This window comes from Carassius auratus, chromosome 29, assembly GCF_003368295.1.
Source record: "Carassius auratus strain Wakin chromosome 29, ASM336829v1, whole genome shotgun sequence".
NCBI lineage: Eukaryota > Metazoa > Chordata > Actinopteri > Cypriniformes > Cyprinidae > Carassius > Carassius auratus.
Window position 1 is genome coordinate 7,250,984 of NC_039271.1, and position 23,393 is coordinate 7,274,376.

Genomic DNA, 23,393 nt, shown 5'->3' on the forward strand with positions numbered 1-23,393 from the left:
TTTATTATTATTTTTTATTATTGCATGTAGTCTTAAAGGTGCAGTAACATAACAGCCTTTTTTATTCAATGAATTGTTGGCAGGTTTTAGAGAAGTTATGATTGCTTTTCAGTGAAAAGCAATCATAACTTCTCTAAAACCTGCCAACAATTCATTCTGAACAGACTTGGAGACCAGCTAAAACCAGCTGATTTAACTCAACTGAATCAATTTAGCTGGACTCATAACTTTCTTAAACTAAGATGTTTTGCTGGTCTTATCTGGTCTGGTTGAGTGGGTTTAGAGAATTATTATAATTATTATATATTATTTTTTTAAGTTATATGACCTACCTTCTCAAGCCACAAGAAGGCTTTTCATTCTGATTGCACCATTAGTCAAATCATTAATGAATCATTAGGCTGCATGTAAAGTAAAATTAGCAAGGGTGGTTATTTATCAAAAGTAGCATTATTGTCAATAGCATGAAAGGACAGCCGTTTAACTTGATAGCTTCTGCAGTTTCCACAATTTCTGCAGAGTCTGCATAACGTTGCTCTGCTGCATCCTGATGGAAACATACACAACACTATATACATGTGGAGGGATGAGGTAACTTGGCAAGCCCACACCTGACCCAGAGAGGGGGACAGAAAGATTAGAAAGCGTTAGGAGCTATGTGTGATCCGTCGGGAGCTTGGGATGTTTCAATAATGATGTATGAGCACTTGGCCTCCTGTGATACCCAGGATGTAACCCAGATTCTGTGCTCGGACGTGCGAGAAGACGGATGACTGTGTCTGTGTGTGGTTTAAGTTAAGTGTGGTTTTTATGTGTGTGTGCTTGTATGGGAAAACAAAGCAGATCTCAGCGGTACGTGCTGCCATCGTGTGTCATGTAGCCTGTTCTGTGCCATCGTGTGTCATGTAGCCTGTTTTAGCAGTGAGCTAATTCTAGCCTTTCAGTCCCCAAAACAATCGATATTTGTGTTTATTACAATTTTCTACTTTGCAGCTACACATCTCATTGGCATACACTGTGAGTGTTTGACCCATAGACCCAGCACAATATGTCACGGCGAATTTCCTCCAGACTGTTTTATTTATCCCAGGCTGAGCTGTCAGGAGTAAAAGTGCTGTTGTGGCTCCATCTAGTGGCGGCAACCCTACTTTGTCAATAAAATAAGGTAAAAATGAAATAAAATACAAAATAGGTATACATGATATAAATAAATAAAAACAAATACAGATGAAAATACAGCACAGTTACAGTACAAATAAAATACAAAAAAATTAAAGTACAAATAAAGTAAAAATTGAGAGTTCAAATAAAAAATAGAATACGCTACAAGTAAAAATAAAGCAAACTACAAATAAAATGAAACGGTTTTATAGAGTATAAATAAAAAGCAATATAAATGAAAATCTTAATTATACAATAATTTTTAATTATTTAGATTACAATAACTTTGATAATGATGAGGGCATGTTTTTTATGAAGTTGGTTTATACTTGCAAAATGCTAGATGTGACATTATATGCAGATTGGTGAAGCTCAGCAACTTTTAGACTCAGCTTTAAGATGCCTTTACCTTCATAAAAAAACAACAACAACAACAACGGAAAAGGTGCCAACATGTAACACGTAATTAACTGCAAAACTAGCATGCATGAAACAGCTTAAGTATTCACGCCTCAGAAAAAATCCCTCATGTGATCGAAGCGAGGTACCGTGGCCTACGTGTCTTTCGTCTGTGTGCAGGGTTGGGAATATCATGTTCCTCCTGAGTCACTTTAATAACATACCATGCTGAGCTCAATGGAAATGCACAGGAAAGACACAGTGTACCTACATCTGTCTATCATGACGCTACTCAGCACAAACTGCATAATAAAGCCAAAAATGGAGCAAATTCTTTTATTATGAATAACTGTAAATGCTATGGGATATTTGTTTAGGGTGACTATTAATTATTAACTTGAGTTGTTTTTATGCCAGACGGTGTTTAGTGGTCAGTTTATCTGGAGCATTTTTCATTTTAATTTCATTTTTTCCTACTGCAGACTGACATTAAATACCATGTGTGAATGCCTGGATCATCTGCAAACAATTAAACACTGTATGCAATGTAAATAAATGAAATTGCATAGAAGGACAGTACACAAATGTGTATTTTATGACATTATTTGCTACAGGCAAATAAAAAAACACATCTGAGAAATTGTCCTAAGATGGTATAGTATAATTAATTTTTTTTAGCAGTATAAACCTAGCCTTATTCAGTCTTATGCCTTATGTTTGAATAAATTAAAATATAATTCTTAGCTTCCTCCTTTTGGGGATTTTAGTGCTAATGTAGTAAATGTTGCAGTGAATAGAGATATTAATAACAGTGAAACTATGAATGTGTGCTCTTTCTGTACAAATGAACAGCTCGAGTTGGACATGAGGTCAGCAGCTAGACACCGAAAGGTCATAGTCATAGTAGACTAGATCATATGACTACAGCAACACACACACACACACACAGAACATATCTATTACACACTCACATATTTACAGCGATCTGCATTTGTCCGAAATTAAAGCAAGCACATACTGTACAAAGACCAACACACTGGCAAATTCAGTAAACAGTGTTGTATTTCTTTTAGGGACAGAGACATGGTGGGATTTGCAGGACATGTCACGTCCATCACACACATTTCCAAAGAGATGTGAAATGCAGCTGTGTCCTCAAAGGCTAAATAATGCATTCAATATGCCTTTGTATGAATCCAGCGAAACATTACATAAAGGTACAGTACCAGTCAAAAGTTTGGGAAAATCTAACTTACCTGCCTAAAAGAAACAAATAAATGAACAGGCAACTTCCCCCTCTCCCTTACTAAACCAAAAATAGGAGAAAACTATATGATAAATATGTTAAGTTTTTACAATCAATTTGAATTTGGGCAACAAATAGCACAACAATCACAGTAATAAAATCAGAATAAGTCTTCATATCTTATGCACTGTTGCTCATGTAGTAATTTTGTCATACTTTTCAGAATTTTTACTGGAAAACAAGGCCGAAAATTTTTTTTTTATTAAAAAACTTGTAAAAAGGTAGAAGTAAATGCTCAAAAATGAAAGAAATTAGTATCTGTGTGAGTGTTTCTGTAATTTAATTATATCACAAAACTAGATTAGCACATCTCCACTATTCTAGCAGTTTGAATTTAGGATTAGATTAAAAGTTTCCTGTTTTAAATGGGACTTTTAATGGGAACACAAGTGAGGAGAAAGAAAAAAATTAAACTGAAATGCCACCTAAATCTCATATTGTCAAGTGATTTTGGGCCTGTAGAATCACTTTGTGTCACTTTTCATTTCAGAGTCATACATTTGATAAGAGCTTTCTGTCTGGTCTCAGTCCACATTGAAAGCTCCGTCCAGACGCTGCTTTATATATTTATTTATTTATGCATTTAGTGACTTACAGTGCATTCAGGCTAACAATTTTTCCTAACATGTGTTCCCTGGGATGGCTTCATGCCCTGGCTACACCACCAGCACAGAGAAAACAGATAGAGGGCCATGCAGGTCGGCAGGTCATATAGATACGCCATTATAAAGATCACAAACAGAGTAGCACACACAAGAGCCTTGGCCATGTGACCAAGCGAGCAGAACTCCCTCCACCATGAAAACAGCCTACTGCTGTTGCCATCCACCCAGGGCAGGTGAATGCTGGGTAACGGCGGGGAGAGTTCATCCTCTCCATCCAGTCGCTGGGGTTCTTGATCGTTTCTGAGGGTCTTCCCAAGCTCAAAGTCCTCCTCTGCGAAAGTGACCTCTCTTTCCCTTGCAGCTGTTGTTTGAAGGAGGTGCCTGGATGGGTGAATGCTAACTGTTGGATAGGTAGGTAAGTGGGTGGGTACAAATTTGGTAGCATGACTCTCAAACTCTTTCTCTTCTCCATCTGTGCAGTTGTCATGCACTGCTTGGGAGTCCTCTACAAGCTCTTCAGCACTAGCAGGTCCTACAGGCGTCTCATTCAGTCGCTCCTTCATTTGAAGTCCTGTGTTTGCCTCAAAACGTCTCTCTTCGTTTTTCAGTAGCTCTGAACAGTCTTTGTTAAAAATCTTGTTCGACCTGCATAATTCGTTCTTATTAAATGGTTCCCTCTCGCAAGATGAAACGCTCTGTATTTCTGCGCTGTGATCCGTAGTTGTCTCATCTTGTCCTTTTCTACTGCTTTCCATGTCCTCTTCATGTAGTTCTCTACAAAATGCCCTCATTTCCACTTGCTCCTCGCTGGCGTCTTTATTTATATCCATCCTGTCTGAAGAAGATCCCTTGGCTTGTCTATTTGTGAGCGGCATGTCCCTGCTCGCCGTAAATGTCAGGGTGTCTCTGACCGCTTTGTGTGTGTTTTCTTTAACCTTTGAGGTTTCGGAGCTGCCCATGCATTCTTCAGGTGAGATTCCATCTCCGGCTTCTGAATTCTGAGTCTTAGTAATATGCGTGGTTCGAGTTTCGTCCCCAGGGCTTGCTTTGGTCGTGTCTTGACTCAAAGATCCGCTTGTGTGCTCATGATGTGGGGCTTGGTGGTCACGATATGTTTCTAAATCACTTACCTCCCTCTTTGGCTCAGATCCCTGGGCAGAACATGGTAGGGTAGTGACCCTTGGCTCTTTCACTAGTTGGTAATCCAAAACCTGATCTCTAGAAGGACTCATGCTCAGATCCTTTGATTGCTTTACTACAGGATCAGGTTTTATGGTTTCCATTGCTTTCCTGTCAGCGGACTCTTGACTGTGGTCTTTCTCAGCTCCCTTTTCCTCCGTCGGTACTACGACTTTGTCCCTTAAAGCTACAACTTCTGATTCTGGACGGACACATACTTGGTCCTGTGTATCAGTGCCATTAAGAGAAGCTTCCAAGGCCTTGGAAGACAACATGGCTAGGTGATCTTCTTCCTGATGACTTGTTTCACTGTAGGCATCTGGAGGGTTTGCTTGGGGAGGTGTTGTTGTGGTACTGCCCCAATCCAGAGAAAGCAGAGGGATCTGGTGGTACATTAGTATTGGTGGCGTGTCATTGCCATATCCTTGTTGGTCGTGGACAACAGGCAAATGGGTTCTACTTGGTATACTCAGCCTTGGGTTGGATGTGGTACTTGTGTTTGTGTTTGAATTATAACCCATCTGGGTTTCCATTGCTTTCTGAGTGAAGTAGTCCTGCACGTGTGCCAAACGAGCAGCTTGACGTTTCCTACGCCGATCCACCTGTCAAAAAAAAAAAAAAAACAAAGAGGAGAGAAAAGGTGGTTTTCAAAAGGGCTTTATTATGTCATGTTTGTAATGAGAGGCACTTATTGAGTGGAATATAATGTTGCAAAATGCATGAATTTATCCTTACTAATAACTTCCTGCTGTGCATTCAAAGAGATTGTTCACCCAGTTGTTCAAAACCTGTATATTTATTCATAAAAAAAAAAAAAAAACAGCTGGTTTTATTCTGGCAAATTGGTGAACTACCTCTCTAAATGCCCACCTTTATCTCTGGACCATGACGGAGCACTCATTGACCCTACCAGAGTTTTGCAGCAGTCTTTAAGGGATTTGCAGGAATTTATTCCTACTTCTTTTTCTGTTATGTTCTCCTCAGTATGCCTGGCCTTGGGTGTGACTTGTTCTGGAAAAAAGCAAACAAACTCAAATTCGGTCTCTTATCCTCAGAATCAAAGCTCCTTATTCCCAGATCTCCACATATGAAACCCACCTGAGACCTCACCGCTCGTTTCTGCAGGTGTCGCCTCCCAGTAGGTCTTTTTACTGTAAATATTTAGCAGGTTTTCAATCACACTCACCAGCCATGTGTTCAAACATATCATCTCCAGTCAAAACAAAAAGTACTTGATTGGACAACTAGACAAATACGTCTGGTTTTACTGAGTTACACAAAAAAACAAGTTTACCTATTTAACAAAGTTTAACCATGAAGCGTAAAAGGCTGTTTTTTAGCTAGTTTTCGGAATCTTTTTTAGTGCTGCTATGCAATTGGTGGGATGTTTGGGTGGTTACTAAAGGTTTTGCTATGCAATTACCATCCTGCATAGCAACACAATCCTGTTTTAAAGACAGTTTTTTTTTTTACTTCCAGTGTACATTCATCTACATTGCTAAAATTTTAAGTCTGCTTACTAAACGACAGCTCTTCAACAATCCGCTTTACTGTATCATTCACATCCGGGATGAGTTACACACCAAAGTTCAAACCCTTAACACTAAGCATGAGTAAAAGTAATGATTCGAATGTACGTTTTTCTGTGTGTGTGTTCCCCACCTGATTGTTTTAAGGCAGCTCCTGATACCTTTTTGGTTACTCTCCTCTACAGACTTCTCCTTTTCACTCTCTTTCTCTTTCAGATCGCTCCTTCGTCTTTGGTGGCAGAAGACAATGTAGTTCGTCCCTCCATTGTTGGCCCAGAAGATTCCAACATTGCTTTCATACCGCAGACAGAACTCTACCCGCAACCCTTCGACCTGGAACGGAGGCATCAACACGAGCTGAAAAGAGAAACGGTCCGTCTCGCCATCGCTGGACCCAGGCATGTACTCAGCCAGCAGGTCGAAGTGGCTCTGCCAGCCGTCCAGAGTGACACGGACGTAGACGGCCTTGTGGAAGCAGAGGTTAAGAACGCGGATGATGCCGCGGATTGTTGTGGATCCAGGGAACAGCTCAATGCGCTCCAGCTCCAGCTTCTGCTGCTGAAGTCTCACTTCCATCTCCTGGTGCAATGCTAGGATATTAAAGAGGCAAGAAATGTAGAATTCCTCAGCTTCTCTACTATTTGCCTCCAGCACTGATGAATCCCGGTTGTCATACTCCTTCACAGAAACCAGGTCCAGACCAAAGGCATCCGCAAATGACACCTTTCTTCGTACGGCTACCGGTGGAGGGTCAGGTTCCACTTCCTCGGATTCATCTCCAGAGCTTCCCTCTAATATCCGGTTCACTGTTTTCTCCAATTTGACATTTTCTTCTTTGTTTTTCATTATCCGGTTAATACAGTTGGGAAGCTCCAGGTTGCAGGAGACCACGGAGGGTGCAAGCTCTTCCGCAGACATGCCTGGGTAATGCTGGATGGGTAAATCCTGAGAGAACAACGCTAACCGTCTTAAACCCTTACTCGCAATGTGACCTGCCATTGCGTCAGGTTGCAGCTGAACATTGTGTGTTTGCCAGGCTTAAAAATAGCTGCGAGTGCTGCTGAACTTTACTTCCTGATGACCAGTATCTGGTAGACGTGGGACACTTTGATGTGTTAATGTCGTCTGCTGAACTCTGCGGAAACTTGATCGTTTTGATAAATGCTTTTGAATTATATATGTGTATCTGTACTGAAACAACACAATGGTTCTGTTTGAAAATGTAGAAGAGACCGGGGCTAGTTGTCACATGAGCAATTGGCTCAAGGGTTATATAAAACAGTAACTATGAGTTTTTAATGCTTGTGGCTTTGTATTTTAACAACAAACACCTAGATGATAAAGACCAATTTTTGTGAAAAACTTCTTGAGACGAAGTTTTACTATATTCGTATTTTGTTATATATCTGTTGGATAAGCAAATAAACAAAATAATTACCACACTGTCATTACATTCAGATGAAAACATGTCAGGTTTTGGCACGTTATCATATTTTTAATATATTTTATACAATCTACCCAATTCATTAATGATTATTTCTCATGTTTTATTTTATAGTTTTTGCCGTTTGTTTCTTGAATTGTTTTCTATTCGTTTCACTGTTTATATTTAATTGAAAAGACTTTTAGCCAGTTGTGCATTTTAAATTCATATTGTTTAAGATGGCTTTTATTACATTTAGATATTTCATATTTCAAACTAATAGTCAGTGAACAGTAGGTTCCTATTGTGACAGCTTGCTTTAATATTATGCATGTTGTCACACAAGACCATTTCAATATACTGTTTTTTTTTTTTTTTTTTTGAAGTAGCCAGGATGTGGAGGACTAAAACTGACTAGTAAATATTTTTACTTCATTGATTTATATAAAAAAGGACACTTTTTTGTTTATTTATTATGTTTTTGTTCAGTTTTTGTTTTCCTGTATAGTCATTTAATCAATGGTAGATTCTTATGACGTGTGAATTCCAGAAAACTTTTGCGCAGTAATACAATTAGCCACTAGGCGTCAGTGTCTAATCAAAGATATGTGCACGCTGTTTGTTTCTTTGAGAAGCAAAAGTGGATTCCAAAACATCCCTGTAGGTGGCAGCAAACCCTTACGTTTCATGCCAGTTTTCCCAAAATAATTTTTCTCCCCTAAAATCCATGTAGAAAATGCATGCGTTTTTATTTCTTCTGTGATAAAACCCATGAAATTATGCATTTTCTTAATTAAACATTTTATTTAAATGCATGCATGTGGTGAAAAGAAGGCAATAAATATTATATTTCCGATCAATTAACAAAAAATTCCTAACACCTCTGCAGACATCTGACAGATATTTATTATCACAAACTGGAAGAGTTAAAATGTTCTAATAAAACCAAGTCAAAATCTGCTATGCCTCCTATTTATTTAAATATGCATGGACAATATTTTGATTAATGTAAATATACAACTTTTTTTTTTTTTAACATGACCATCCATCCTTTATAACATTATCATATTTAATAAAGCAAGTGTTAGCTACCACAACATTTAATGAAGATAGTTAATTCAGACAGAGACAGGGATAATTCATCCACAAAGGGAGACTTATGATATTGTCAATCTTTGATCTGAAAATCATTTCCCCCGTTTTATTTATATGAACATTTCAAGGCAGTGGCACTCAGTTACAGTACAAATATGATGCATAACTCACCATTACAGTATGCGTTTCAAATAAAGAGCTATATTAATTCAAACACATAAATGGTCAAAAGCAAACATTTTTTCACAACATCAACTGATCACTCAAATAAACAATATTTCATCACAGTCATAATAATAAAAACAAATAGCTAAATTATCTAGTGTTGTTCAGCTCGAGGTGTATTTAAATGAACCTGAGTTTAACAAGTGTTGATACATTTAATGCCAAAAAGAAATAAAAATGCTGTGTTTAAAAATAAATAAAATAAAGCTAGAATTTATTTTAAACAACTAAGGAAATAAAAAATAAAGCACACAGAAAATTTTTCAACAAAGCACAATAATTCTCAGTTGTTCCTTTTTTATTTTCAACACTCTTCCACATTGCTCATCTTTATTTATTTGTTTGTTTCATTTTATTTATTCATAATAAATAATATATAAATATGTATTATTGAATTATAAACAGATAAATAGGAATTACAATTCAATAAAAATAGTGATCGTTATAATAAAACTGGTAAATAAAATAAAGGATAGCACTCCGCAATGCTGTTCTTCATCTCTTTAACAAATGATGCAGTTCAACAATATTGTTTCTTCTTATTAGTGTATTTAAGAGACCCGATTAACAAAAACGTCGTTAACTTCTAATGACTATATTGTTTACCCAGCAGGTGGACATCACGTCACGTGGGGTCGCAGTACGCCAAAAAATAACAACATCCACGTCCGCGTAAGTGCCTCCTAGCATTTTAATAAGCTAGTCCCCCGCAAAACTCGGCCGATACGTTGCGATGTATTGAATCGAGATACAAAAAACAAGTCAAGCTTCGCGTTGCGCGTCATGCGAGCGCATTCAAACAGGAGTCGGTGTTACTCTGGCGTTTTTTTTACAGTTGCATCGGTAATAACAGCAGCACACTGACTGAAGACAGCAGCGTCTCACTACTCCGAGCGGAGGAATATCAACAGCGCGTGCTGTGCGTTTGTTTTTAGCGCTTTTTTAAACCACAGAGTCGTAAACACGCCAAACTTTGGCCACCGCGAATGAGATACATTCACTTCTTTAGGTGAGTTTTTCACGGTTTTGCTTTTCATACGAGTTTGACTTCACTGAGAAGTTGCAGACGGTTTGTTTAGTGTTTGTCGGAAGGTTTATTTGTTGTTTTGACAGTGTTTGTGTTTTAAGAGAGTTTGGGAGTTCGGTACTGTGATTCTGTCTTTATAAACAATAAACATCCAGTGACAGTTTTGGCATATTATATTATTATACGTCTTTTTATGCTCAGCAACTTTCGCTGCGTTTATAGCAGTGTTTATTTACGCATTTTACTTCTAAAATGACGTGTGAAACATGCATTGCATTAGTATAACACCACACTTTCTATCAGTTCAACAGTACGCAATTTTAATAAGTTCATTACGGCATAAAATGTAAACATTTGTATGATCTATAATTGATTTAACTACATTTACTGTTTGTACAGTTGTTCTCAAATAATTATTAGTGTTTCATAGGTTTACAGTTTTTAATTTTAAAAATAGGTCATTTAATTTAAATACAGTGCTGGAGTTCGTTTTTGAGAATTGTGGTTTTCCATTAAATTTTGTCAAATTGTCATGAAGTGTGAAAAAAAATTATACTTATAGCAAGTGATAGTCAACAATTTATATATATATATATATATATATATATATATATATATATATATATATATATATATTATATAAAATACTATTTGAAATTGACATTTACTATCTATCTATCTATCTATCTATATCTATATATATATATATATAGATGGATAGATTTATAGATGGATAGATATAGTAATAAAGATAATAATGTATAGTAGATTTTATTATTATTATTATTATCATCATCATCAAGGTTAATATTAATCTTACCGTGGTTGCTTGCTCCATTTCCATAATCCAGAGTGAAATCTTCATAGCTTTAGAGCTGCTCACAGCAGCAGTGAGTGTTGGGACAGTATTGGAGTCCTGACACTGTATTGTAGTGTTAATGGACAGCACTCCTCTTAAGACTCAACCACATCTACTGCCAGAGCACTTTCAGTGGGTTCAGGGGATCTGGGACTAAATCAATAGGGTACGTGACTTTTTTTTATTTTATCTTTTTAAACAAGGTGTATAGTATTACAGCTCCTTTCATGGCTGTGAGAGTTTTGGTTGCAGAAGCATCTTAGTTTCTCTCCGGCAGGTGAAGTGCAGGTGTGCATCACTGCGTTTTGTCACTCAACGCCGTGTCGCTTCAAAGAGGTCGTAACAGCACTAGTTAAATTTCAAACACACACACACATCAGCAGCCCCAGACGTGCTCTGTAACGTGAAGCTCGGCCTTTTGTTAGCCCAACACAGTTCTTCGCAGGTGATTTTAATTAGTAGTGTTTCAATGAGCGTGATGTTTCACGTATGACACGTGGAGGGAGGGAGGGAGGCACTGTTGACCCGCACGACAGGAAAGAGGGGCCTAAATTCGAGTTATCCTGATGTTTTTGTAGTCGCAGCCTGATTACGGCATTCATCATCGGCTAGGGGTGTGTGCAGTGCATTGTAGTGATGTTAATAATGTGTGTGCACTGTTAGTAATGTGTGTGTGCACTGAGTAAAACAAAATCATTTGTCTGAGTTAAGATGTCACGGCGAGCTGAATACTTCTAGGTTATTCCTTTTGAGAGTATTGTGGGTGGGACTGTTTCATTGTTTAAAATCATGAGTTTATTTCATAGTTTTGCTTTCAAATGGTATCTAACAAAAAAAAAATGCACACTTGAACTTTCTGTGCTTTTTTTTTTTTTTTTCATAGTTCTCATTCACGTTATTACAATAACTGTCATAATGTGTGTGTGTTTTAATATACATATCTAAATGGTCATTAAACTCTAATGGCAATTAAGCCGGAAAGCCTTCTGTTTGTATCCATGTTAACTTCACAGAAATGTTTCCATGACAACCTTCATGCACGTTAAGGCAACCAGAGGTGATCAAGTCCCCCCCACCCCTTCCTTTCCTCTCGCAAGAGTGGAATTTGTGTTGACAGTTCTGGCCTTTAATGGCACTTTGGTGCCGCGTGAAAGTATTTGTTTACCGGGATCATATGCTGCTAGCTGTCCGCCTCGCAGAGATTGACTTCTCCAGATAAAAGACTGTATTACATGCTTAAGAGGTCTTCTGTGCTGTAATTATCCACATCATCCTAACGACGTTTGGTGTGCTTCAGTAACTAAGATACTGAGTGCTTCCTCTGAGGCCACCTATTAGAAAACAACGCTTTTTTGTTGTTGTATTAAAGCTATTTTTTTTCTACTGGATCTGAATTTAATGCTTATTTTATGGATTTAAATGTTCAATGCATTGACTAATGGAATGTTACTTCTCAATCTGAGGTTGCAATGCTCTTTTGTTTGAATTATTATTATTTTTCTTAAACATGGCATGTGATCCCCAACTCTAGTCTTTTGATTGTGACGGCGCTCTTTTGCACGTACGATATCACATGACCTTTATGGAGAGGTATTAAAATCACCCAAAAGCATCTTATCGTAGTACATATGCCCTTGAAGTTATTAATTGGATGCTTAGCTGATATTATCAGTGCTGATATGTGTTGTCATACCTCTTTTTTTATTTTTTTTTGGAAGGCATGACAGGGTCTTTTGGGCTGAAGGCTCTGATTTATTGAGCGTTTTAGTCTCTGGTTGACTTAAAACCCCAGTCGTTGTAGATGAATGGTGGCGTCATTTGTAGTAAACGGCAAGGTCAGCCCAGCTGGACCAAACTTGCCCGTGGCCTGTGACGAGAGAAAATGTGGAAGTCGACTCACTGCTAGTATGTATGTTGCTTTTTACACCAGGCTTAGTTTCAGAAGCTATGTATTCTTTCTTTATTTTTTATTTATTCTTTTTTTTTGTACAAATAATTTGGTTTAAATACAAAATATTTAAAAAAAAAATGAAACATTTAATTAAAAAAAAAAAATATATAGATATAGTTTCTTGTTTCTATAAATATATATAAATCATTACCATGCTTGTAAAAAAAAAAAAAAAAAAAATTAAAAACATAGATGTTGTCAGTACAGTAGAACCAAATACTGACCTTCTAAGTGAATCTCTGAGGACGATTCTGTTAACAAAAGAAAAAAAAACTGTTTATTTGAAACCAGTTGTGGAAAAACAGAGGATTTGTGACAGTAACGTCTCCTGACAGGCGTATTAGGCTGCAGAAAGAGCATCGGGCCTGAGGCTGGGGGCATATGGTGCTGCCTTCTGCTGGCATCGCTCTAGAACAAGTTGCAACACTGTGGCAGGGTCACGACGGGCTCAGGTTTGTTGCCCTGCCCTCTCTAAATAATAACAGGGCAAATTAATGCTCCCTTTGTCTTTGACAAGGGCAAAGTAAGTATTTTTAGTTTGACTCTTTGGCCCGAATTGTTATTTTCTTTGGTTTTGTGCCTCATGTTGTTATTGTTGAGTTATGATGATATGAGTTAATGTGTTTGGCCTTCATGTTTCTCTATTGTTTTAAAGGAATGTCTGATTGCTGTGCTTGACATTACATTTGTCTAGCAAGATATCTTTTATGCTTAAAAAAGTTCTCTGGTATTGCCATATTTTTTTGGATGTGATAACACATTAATACAATGTTGTTTTTTTGCACCAGTAATATTGGTAAAACAGTAAAACAACATTTGATCATTTGTAGTGATCTTACCAATTTAGACTGAATATGGATTATGATTATGTTAATCATTCAGTGCCATGATATATGTGACCCTGGACCACAAAAGCAGTCTTAAGTTGCTGGGATATAATTTTAGCAATAGCCAAAAAAAAAAAAAGAAAAAAAAAGCTAATAATGTTTTCAAAATTAATATGCCAAAAATGATTAGGATATTGAGTAAAGATCATGTCCAAAAAAATATATTTTGTAAATTTCCTAATGTAAGTATATCAAAACGTAATTTTTTTTATTAGTAATATGCATTGCTAAGAACTTCATTTGGACAGCTTTAACTGTGATTTTTCTCAGTATTTAGATTTTTTTGCACCCTCAGATTCCAGATTTTCAAATAGTTGTATATTAGCCAAATATTTTATATATAAAGTCTAAGATGCATAATCTACCATAGTAAATCTCAAAGTATAATACCATCATTGTACCATGGTGCCACTAGAGTAGCTGTTTGTAAGGGTTAATGTAGAATAATCAGATTTTATCATTTATACTGATATTATTTTCTTATTTATTTTACATAGAGCCTACTTAGCCTAAATCATGAATATGTTAATCATTCAGTATGTATCAAAATATCACAATATTTCCTTCTGGTTTCATAACTATATCACGTTATTGCCACAGTATGTGTGTGTGTGTTTGTGTTGAATAAACAGATTTTAGATATATAGTCTAGCCTCTAAATTTATTAAACGCTAATATGTAGCACAATTTAGTAAAGTCTGCCAATTTGAATCAGTAGCACAATCATATTTAGAATTTCGAAACACAAGCATCGTTTCTGAAGTGTAGCTATGACTCTGTGTATGTGTTCAGGGGCCTGTGGGAATGTGTGTGTGCCATTGCTGTGTTTGGTGTCTTTTAGACTGCGGAGGGTTAATTATATTCTCTCTTTGTCTTTGATAGGGCCACTTACAGCATATGGCAACAGCAATACAATAGTTTATTTTTATGATATTTGATGAGTGGTTTTTAATTTAAATTGTCACTTCTGGCAACCAGCAGGGCAGATGGTGTAGATTTGAATGCCCATCAGAGCCTAAACACCCTCTGGGCAACTGTTGTTAATAAACTTTTTTCCCCCTTGTTTTTTCCCCCACGCAACACGTTTTAGGTCAAGAGGAGTCAAACCTGTTACAACACCTGTTTCTGCATATGTAAATCTGTTGTTTTGTCATTTCATTAAGCAAGAAAAAAACGGCAGCAGTCCCTTGTGGTTGCAAATGTGACTGGCATTGAGCCCACTTGGCAGGGTGAAGACAGCGAGGAGGAGGGAAAAGACAACCGCGGTTTGTGTCACACGACTGCACGGCCGTTAGATGCCGCTTCCGTGTGAGGATGTTTTCCGAAAGGGCCTCAGATACAGTCCCCCCACCTTGCTATTTTTCCCTCTTTTCTCCAGAAGTTGGAACCTGGGACACGCTTGGATGGCTGATGCGCTTGTTCAACCCTCTCATCATCCCGTGATGTCAGAGCTCTACTCAGAGCCACATGTGCCGGTCTCGTGTGTGTGTGTGCTGCCTCTGGGGCTAATTGCCCCAACAGCTGGTGCATGATGATTTGAACCCAAAATGCATCTTCGTACCCTTATATACATTCCCTCTCTCTATCAGCCACCGCACTTTTCCACCCATTTCTGGGGTAAGTTGTGGGATTTGAGTTGTAATCCCATCTGTGTACGCAGGATGCAACAAATATGGTGTGAAATTAGAGGTTATTCCTTGGCTTTGAAGATTACTGTCATCGTTGTGGCAAACACAGCTTTGCATGGTGTGCCGTTTGTTGTATTAGTTAAAAGCGTCCATATTACCTTGAGGTACATGCTGCTATACCCTTACCTGGTTGTTTTAATTTGGCCGTTGATCTGCAATCTACCCTGGGTTTGGCTTGGACGGCCTCTGTTTGAGTGTCCCTGTTGTGTGTTAATCTCCATGGGCCGCTGAGGTATCCTTCCTGTGATTTAGCGCCTCTCTGCGAGGCTCTCCGGAGCGCCACGCCATCCCTCAGTGATAGGGAAGTTTATTAGGGATGTGCCTTTGATGGGGGAGCTTTTCATGTGACGGCGCTCTCAAATACCTTGATGTAGAAGCTTAAGAAGCCATTGTGCCGCAAGCGTGTCTTATTTAGATCTGCATAGTAAATCGACCCGAGTAAATACGGGAAGAAGCAGATGGAAGCAAGGAGATAAGGCCCAGATGAACAATCGCATTTGTATTTTGTTATGATGTTGACAGCAGCTAAAATTCACTAATCTAGCGCCACTGATCTGCATTTCAAAGAAATCTAATTTAGCAGCAGGGAGGATAAAGTTCTTTTCATTGTGGTCGCGCTTCTTTTTTTTTATCTATTTTTTTTAACTTGCATTCTTCGTTAATTTATCTGCCGCAGATTTAACGTTGGGCCTGGCGCGAGCATGCCGCATGTTGCAAAGAGGATCTTAAATACCCTGAAAGCGGTAACGTCTAGACTGTGAACTGGGGGTAATTACACGTCCACTGATGAATGGAGGGAGTTTGAAGACTCATCTTTGTTCGGGGGGCCTGAATTGCTTGACTAGTGCTGATAAGGACCATTCGGCCCTCAGTCAAAATGTGTTACTGTGGCTTCCACCTCCTAACACTGGAATGGTATTTGCTTGAATAGGTAAAAAAATTATTGTGTACTGTAATCTGACTTATTCGCATAATGTCTTCTTTCATCCACACACCCAGCAGAGGGGCCGGAGAGGTGTTTCTGCCCTTGATATGAAATAGTTTATCGCATCTTTTAAAGCAGGGGTTCATGTAAATATCAGAAATATTAGGACAGCCTCTGCTTAATTCAGTATGTGTGCATATAATTCGATAGTATTTAGAGATCTCAAAATGAAACAGGTCTGGTATTTTGTAGACCCATTTCCACAAGGTCATGCAAACTAATAACACTGGAAAAGTCGATTTAAAAGGTGAATTTTCACAGTCCAAAGACATTATGGCATTAACACAAACTCTGAAGAAGTTGGAAATGAATGGGACCTAAACGCTTTTCCAGAATTATTATTCTGAGCTTTTTATATCATGTTTCATTTCCAGAGTTTGTGTACATGTGTGCGTGCAAAAAGCAGAGACAGAACAGTCTTAATTTTGATAATAAATCTCTCAATCAAATAATGGCTGAGCCAGTGATCTTAAATATACGCTATTTGTGCTCCTAAACTGAGTGCACTTCCAGAATTACAAACACCATGTATGTGAAATTGAGCGCGGAAGATGTGTATATTAATACTCGGGCTAGACAGTTTGTGGTATTTGCTAGTCTCTCGGTTTACAACACCTCTTCAAACACAGGCGGTTAATGTAGTGGTGAGTTACAATTGTACAGTTAAGGGAGCACATTCCAGGGATCCTGAAGTTGTTAGTATGTCACAACTTGCAGTTTTTATTATTATTATTATTATTATTTTTATGAGGTGAACTGAGCTGTACATGCTCACTTAGTCTGAGTGTCAGCGAAAAAAAAAAAAAAAAAAAAAAAAAAAACCGTAGAAGGCTGGATGGAAAGTTTGATTTATGTTTTATCGGCCAGGCATGGCAAGCTGTTTCGAGGGGAAAACATTTTCTCTCAGTTCTGATGCATATTATAATTCTGGGTGTGATTTTTTTTTTTTTTTGTCAATTTTTTAAATGCAGACATATCGAAGTGTTTTAATTTAAAGTTAATTTAAATGTTGATTTCTGAATAAAGATCAAAAACTTTTTTTGTTTGTTTTTTTTTTTGACAGATTCTCTCATTCTTGGACTCAGTTCTCCCAAACAAACGGACATCAACTGAAAGTTTCCCCTCAGGGTAAGATCGAAAAACACAGCTTCTCTTGTACTTCTGTCAACACTTTCATCTTTTTGTCAGATGCACTCTTTGAAAAAGAGAAAAAACTAGAGTGTGATCATACGCAACTGCAGCACATTGACGTGAAACGAGCCCACATCCAGTTTTTTGATTGACCTGTTGTATTGATGGATTGTGACAGACTTTGTTGTAATTATTTTGCCGTGGAGATGAAAAACACTTGTGACACAAACAGTGAACCTTGTTTGTCATTATAGTCTCCCTAAATATCACTGGCAACATGCTCACACTGTCATTTTTTTGTTGTTTTGCCACCTTTGTAGCATTCAAAAAAGGTAAAATGCAAAAAAAATGCATGCTTCAAGGAAAAAATATGTATGTTTACACGTTTCCCATTCTGTGTCGATCAGGATGAGAACTGGTATGGCCGTTGCTCATAGTGCAGCAGGAGTACTTTGAAACCAAGGCAAAAGCGGTGAGTAAAAGCAATCTTTAAAGTGCTAATTTGCATGTTCGGTCTGTCTGTCTTGGCCATAATTGATATGTCCTCTCAAAAATCACTTATATATCACATTATATATTCCATCAACCACATCCTGAGAGGTGCGTTAATAACGAGGAGTCCGGGGACCTCTTAAAGATTCTTGATGCATTATGACAGTCGAGAGAGTCCACTTAGTTTCTGACGGCCTTGACGGTTGTGGAGTTTCACGTTAAAGGCAGTTGAAGTGAAGATAAATGTATTGTGGTGCATAACCCAGCAGGTAAAGGTTTGAAGCATGTTATCCAGCTCAATCGGGCCCTTCATTGAAGCTCTGATGATGGTTTTGTCACCAAGTAAGTGAAAAATGCACATAAGGAATCCCACCATCTGTAAGAATGTGACCAATGATTATGTGGAGTTTGTGGTTGCCATCATTAGCAAAGTGGACATTACCAGACGGGTGGCTACAGTTGCAAAGAGTAAATGAGAGAAACTTGGGTTTAGGTCATGTTTGATCATTTGAGTAAGAGATTTGTTGACTATTTAAGGGTCCTGATATTAGTGGTTACTGTAGGTACTCAGTTGTTATTATAATTTCTGTTCTGATGGGATAAAAAACAAACTGTGGAACATAATAGGAGAAATATTAAAGCATATACTGCCCAATCTTCAACATATAATCCATTTGGGGGTAACACTATAAAAATATTATAAACATGGTGCCATGAAAATTACTTTTTATAAAATATGGTGCATTTAGATGCACCATGTAACGTTTGATCACAAAAAAGTTTGTTTAAATATGTAGAAGTGCAAATGAAATGCATTTCTTGAATGGTCACCTGAAACTTTATTGGTGCAACCTGAATCCTCATTCGTTTAAATGGAAAACAGTCTAAAGTACATTTTGGAACATGTCTCCCTTTGAGTTCCAAGGAAAAAGTAAGGAATATGGGTTTGGAATGACTTAAGAGTGAGTAAATGATGACTGAATATTTTGGCCACTTTTTGGGTAAAATTTCCTTTTAATAATTAGTGTACAAATAATGATTAAGAAAAAAGGTTATGTTATATTATTTAGAGAAAGCTTTAGAAGTTGGTTAAGCACTTAGATTAACGGGTGATTTGGTATGATTTAGTTAATACACTTGCATAAAATTTATATATATAAAGCTGAGCTAAGAAAGTTTCAGTTTGCGTTAGCAGTAACAGCCCTCGCTTTGCTAAAGTCAGCTGAGTCCATTACTCCACTTGGCTCAGTAAAAAAAGTGTCCCATCAGTGAGGCTATTCCAAGCCATTACTCTGTCTTTGAGGTGCAGGACTGATTTAAGTTCGCATTTGCTGAAGAGTTTGTGTGGCTTGGCTTCAGGCAGGGGCTGAATCCCCAGAAGTCACTGCCTCAAGGCTAAGCAAAACCCAGCTTCCCTCTCCCCACCTTAAAGAGATTTGAATATTAGTTTTTAATTTGACGAGTATCCACTTTAATCTTCAAAGTTGAACTCATATCTGTTCTGGAACAGAAGTCCTCAGATCAGGAAAAAAAGTATAATTGCTGCCCAACTTCACACTTCCAATGCACAACCATTATAAAATCTACAGCAATTAAGCATATCTCACCCAAGTTGCAAGACGAGGAATGGCATTGCTCACTCTTCGATTGGACTGACTTGCTGGTTCTTCACTTTAAAAATGTATTTCTTGTTCTAGTAGAACGCCTGCCATTTCCATCTAAAATGGCTCAGAGGGAGCTCTTTCACTCCCTGTAGTCAAGAGTAACCTCCATGGGGCTTTGCTCTGGACACACGAAGCCGAGAGCTCGGAAGGATATCAAAGGAAACTGGGCTCAGTGTCCATTGGAAGTTCTCATTGTGTGGCTGATTTGGGATTGTAAAGAGAAGGTGGTTGGGGACAGAGATGAAGCGAAGCCCGGTTCTTCCTAATCTTTATCCCCCATTAACCACCAGAACCCAAGCAGCTCCTGGGATCAGGTCATTGGTCAATCCCCCCATTTCGATTGAATATTTTAAACTTAAGACTTTATGATGGATGAAAAAAGTTCAGGCTATCAGAGGTTCACTTGATGGTTCTGGTCTTTCTCTTCTTCTCAAACTCTGTTCGCTTCATTGTTTTATCTCTGTATTAGAAAGAAGGATTTTTTTTTTTTGGATTCTGCACAACTTTCCAGATTCTTGTTAAGCTTGTTTTGGGAAAGGGCTCATGAAGCCATGCTGTGAGCAAATTGGAGCTTGAGTAGCTCCTTGTCTTGCCCATTCACACATCTTTTTCTTAAACGTGATAATAAGAGGTTTGCAAAGTAAACTCTGGCAATAACCGTGGTGCTTTTGTTCCCTCACTTCCAGGCATTCAGATCCAGATAAAGCGAAAAGCTACATGCTAATCTTTCTCAGTGGCATCTAGACGGCTTTTTTTACTCGCATCCTAAAAGACAGCGAGACAGAAGAAAACAAATTGAGGCCAGTTTGAAAAATAGAGCAGGAGTTTGTGGAGAATGGACAGTTGCCCCTAGAATAGAGTTACAAAAGAGAGTCTGCCATCATTCCTGATAGAGGAGACAGACCGAGTCAATGAGGTTATTGATCCGGCTGGAGTGCTATGCTAATCAGCTGTCTGAATGGGCCAAGAGTCAGTGTCCTTCACGGCGACTTCTACTTGGTTTACTGGTCTTTTCAGTCTGTTAATACATACCCAGTAAGTTTGATGAACAAAACTCGACGTGGTTTACTGTGTAGAAGCTATAAGCACTGGAATGTTTTCAAGTGGTGGGATGATTGTGAAACAAGACCCTCTTTTTGACATCAGAACCGTCTGACGCCAACGGAACAAAACCAATACGCCAACAAAAACCAATTTCTGCCAGTTTCATTGTTAAGAATGTGCATTAATCAATCACAAGTCAGATTAGAAATTTATGTTTGGACAATTGTCAAATCTACTTCAATTGAGTTGACTAAACTAGGATTATGAAACAAAACATGCAATGGAAGCTGCCATTGGTTTCTTGCAGCCAATTTATTTAAAGACTTTGAACCAACTGAATATGAAGGATTTCAGCCTCCTGTGGAGTTGTAAGACTCCTAGATTATGTGAATAATTGGCCACAAAAAGATTAATTTAAATGTAAATTAGATTAAATTATCTTGGTCTTATTTTTGTATGTGTGTTTTATAAAATGTGATTCTTCTCAGAAGAATTCCAGGATTTCAATGCATTTCTCGTATTTGATATTTTATATAAACAGCTAATGTTATTTTCATCTGAAGAAAGGATCTTATACGTTAACGGAGTTCTCCCCCACAACACTTTGATAGCGCTGTTTTGAAATGCCTTCTCCATTTGAATGCTTTGTCTGGCTTCATTCACAGGAAAAGCATTACTACAAAAGATACAAGCCTACCACTTTGTTCTTCACGATAATTTGATCGTGGCTTGAAAAGTGATCTTGCGGAAGGAGAGGTACTAGAGTCTGGAATTTGGCTTCCCTACCACAAACTGCAAGCCTGTACAATCAAACTGTGTCACGGTTACCTGCTTTGATAGATGGTGAAACAGTTTGTTGTTGGGACGAGAGCAACCTGATTTGGGTCACATGTCTGTCTCAGACTGGAATGTGTGTGTTGGCGCGACCGTGCTGCCAAATCCAAGAGTCTCTGATTTCTCTCCATGGCGCACGCTTCACTTTTGTAACCTTCTCTTATGAAAGCCATGCCTCTGGGCCAATTCTGCGGTCACACTACCTGATTCTGAGGCTCGTGGAGTGATGTTGAGTGCTGAAGCCAGAGGGAGTCATGTGAGAGAGATTCCGTCTGCATAAACATGCCCTTCTTCTTCTACAAGAGAGACCAAACAGACAGGGCGTCCCTCAGCCCACCTCACCTGTGAAGGCTTTTCAAATCTCTTTCGCTCTCCTTTCCTGTCGGTCTCCCCTTTTTTTTTCTTTTTTTTTTTTTTTTTCTTTTGGTGTACTTCTCCAGCTGTTTCCTTACAGTGAAGTCCCGTTAAATGAAACTCTCAGAGGGCAGGCTATTTTTCTATCATTCTGACTGGTGAAGAGGAATTAAGTTACGCTCTAAAGACAGCATTTTTGGCCTTATGTTGATAACTAGAGGAAGAAGAAAAAAATGTTTTGACTAAGTTTTTTTTTTTTTTTTTTTTTTCAAAGGTAGAATTCATGAGTGTGGTGCCGTGCAATCAACATAAAAATGCACAATTTTCAAAAGTATAGCCACTATTTCATCTGCTGGATTTTGAATTTTCATTTTACTATGCAGAATAAAATGAACAGAAATTCTAAGAAATTCATGTTACTGTAATTTTTTTAGTAGAAAAGCCAAAACAAAAATTTGAGTGGGTTTAACAGGCTTGTTTGGAAGGTTTATTGACAGGATGGATGGATGGATACTGTAGACCGATAGATCCATTGCTGTTAATTATGATTTTTGTTTGTTTTATGAGCTGGGGAACAATTTGAGTTGGATTTCTGTTTAAATCAAAATTAATTCCAAAGATATTTTTGAGTATTTAAGTTTAATGTAAGTAAAATTAGCTTTGTTTAGACTTCATTTCTTTCTCATTCGATTCTGCTGCTTTTCCATTTGTTTTCTCCTAATGTTTCTCTTATGCTTTCTCCAGACCTATTTCCATCACTTAATTCTCTTTCTTTCATTCATAGCTTTGCTCCCCCTGTTATTAGATCTCTCTCGCTCGCTCTCTCTCTCTCTCTCTCTCTCTCTCTTTCTGTCTTGCCTGTCAGTGGCATGTTGCACCACACACACAGAGCTGGATACAGACTGACAGTACTGCCACAGGACTGATTGAAACTCATGTCTCAAAGTTACTAATGCTCACTGAACCATTTTATTGAAGGTAAAGTAAATAAAATAGGTTGCCTTATGAGAATTCACTGAAATAGACAAGAATGATCTAGAGAAAACACTCGCACTCACGGTGAGCAGACGCTCCTCTGATTGGTTCATGTATTACAGGCGAATGGCTGGCATGAGCAGTTTTCTAGAGGTACGGGAAAGCTAGGAATTTCACAAGTTCAATGTTTTTTGAGAGGCCTGAGAGAAAGCAAAAGGCACAATTTAAATCTCTTTCTAAGGAATGACTTTCATAAATATACTTGAGGTGTATACCACAGAACTCGGTCATTGCTGCCAGGTCATGTAATCCAGTGTTTGTGTTTACTTGGTTTTAAGTAGTTTTGAGGGACTTTATACTTTGTTGTTACTACATAAGGCCCAGAGACATTTTTGATGTTTTAGGCTATATACAGAAGGATTTTCATCACTTAGTGTAGTTCTTCACTAATATGGAGTATAAATGTTCTTTGTTTACATTACAGATTTATGGTAAAATCAATTTGCTATATGTCCATTTAAATAATGTCCAATTTTCATAATCCAATTAAATTCCAATTAAATAAAAACAGATATAAAAA

At 37.9% G+C, this 23,393-nt stretch overlaps 2 protein-coding genes across 4 annotated transcripts in view; one reads left to right on the top strand and one right to left on the bottom strand.

Annotated features, from left to right (window-relative positions):
• Nucleotides 1-2,604: 2,604 nt before the first annotated feature.
• ppp1r3aa (protein phosphatase 1, regulatory subunit 3Aa) lies at nt 2,605-7,141 on the bottom strand. Its single transcript, XM_026209373.1, has 4 exons — nt 6,313-7,141; nt 5,749-5,801; nt 5,561-5,661; nt 2,605-5,252 (listed from the first exon to the last, which is right to left on the bottom strand). Exons 1-4 carry the CDS (start codon nt 7,095-7,097, stop codon nt 3,474-3,476), a joined length of 2,718 nt encoding a protein of 905 aa, XP_026065158.1. The 5' UTR covers nt 7,098-7,141; the 3' UTR covers nt 2,605-3,473.
• A 2,314-nt stretch (nt 7,142-9,455) lies between these two features.
• The window catches only part of LOC113047939 (forkhead box protein P2), a 95,838-nt gene continuing 81,900 nt past the window's right edge, over nt 9,456-23,393 (top strand). The window contains exons 1-3 of one of the 3 annotated variants that reach the window (XM_026209375.1): nt 9,456-9,931; nt 17,383-17,447; nt 17,858-17,922. The gene's annotated coding sequence lies outside the window, so the exon portion shown is untranslated. Of the gene's footprint in view, nt 9,932-15,946; nt 16,266-17,382; nt 17,448-17,857; nt 17,923-23,393 lie in introns of those variants that run through there. The other 2 variants (XM_026209377.1, XM_026209376.1) reach the window with 2 other exon arrangements.

Excerpts from the sequence above, each read along its gene's own strand:
- ppp1r3aa (XM_026209373.1), bottom strand. The coding sequence starts at position 7,097 with ATGTCTGCGGAAGAGCTTGCACCCTCCGTGGTCTCCTGCAACCTGGAG. Across the intron at positions 5,802-6,312 it reads AGCTGCCTTAAAACAATCAG|TAAAAAGACCTACTGGGAGG; the intron begins GTGGGGAACACA and ends AAATATTTACAG. Across the intron at positions 5,253-5,560 it reads AAGACTGCTGCAAAACTCTG|GTGGATCGGCGTAGGAAACG; the intron begins GTAGGGTCAATG and ends TTTTTTTGACAG.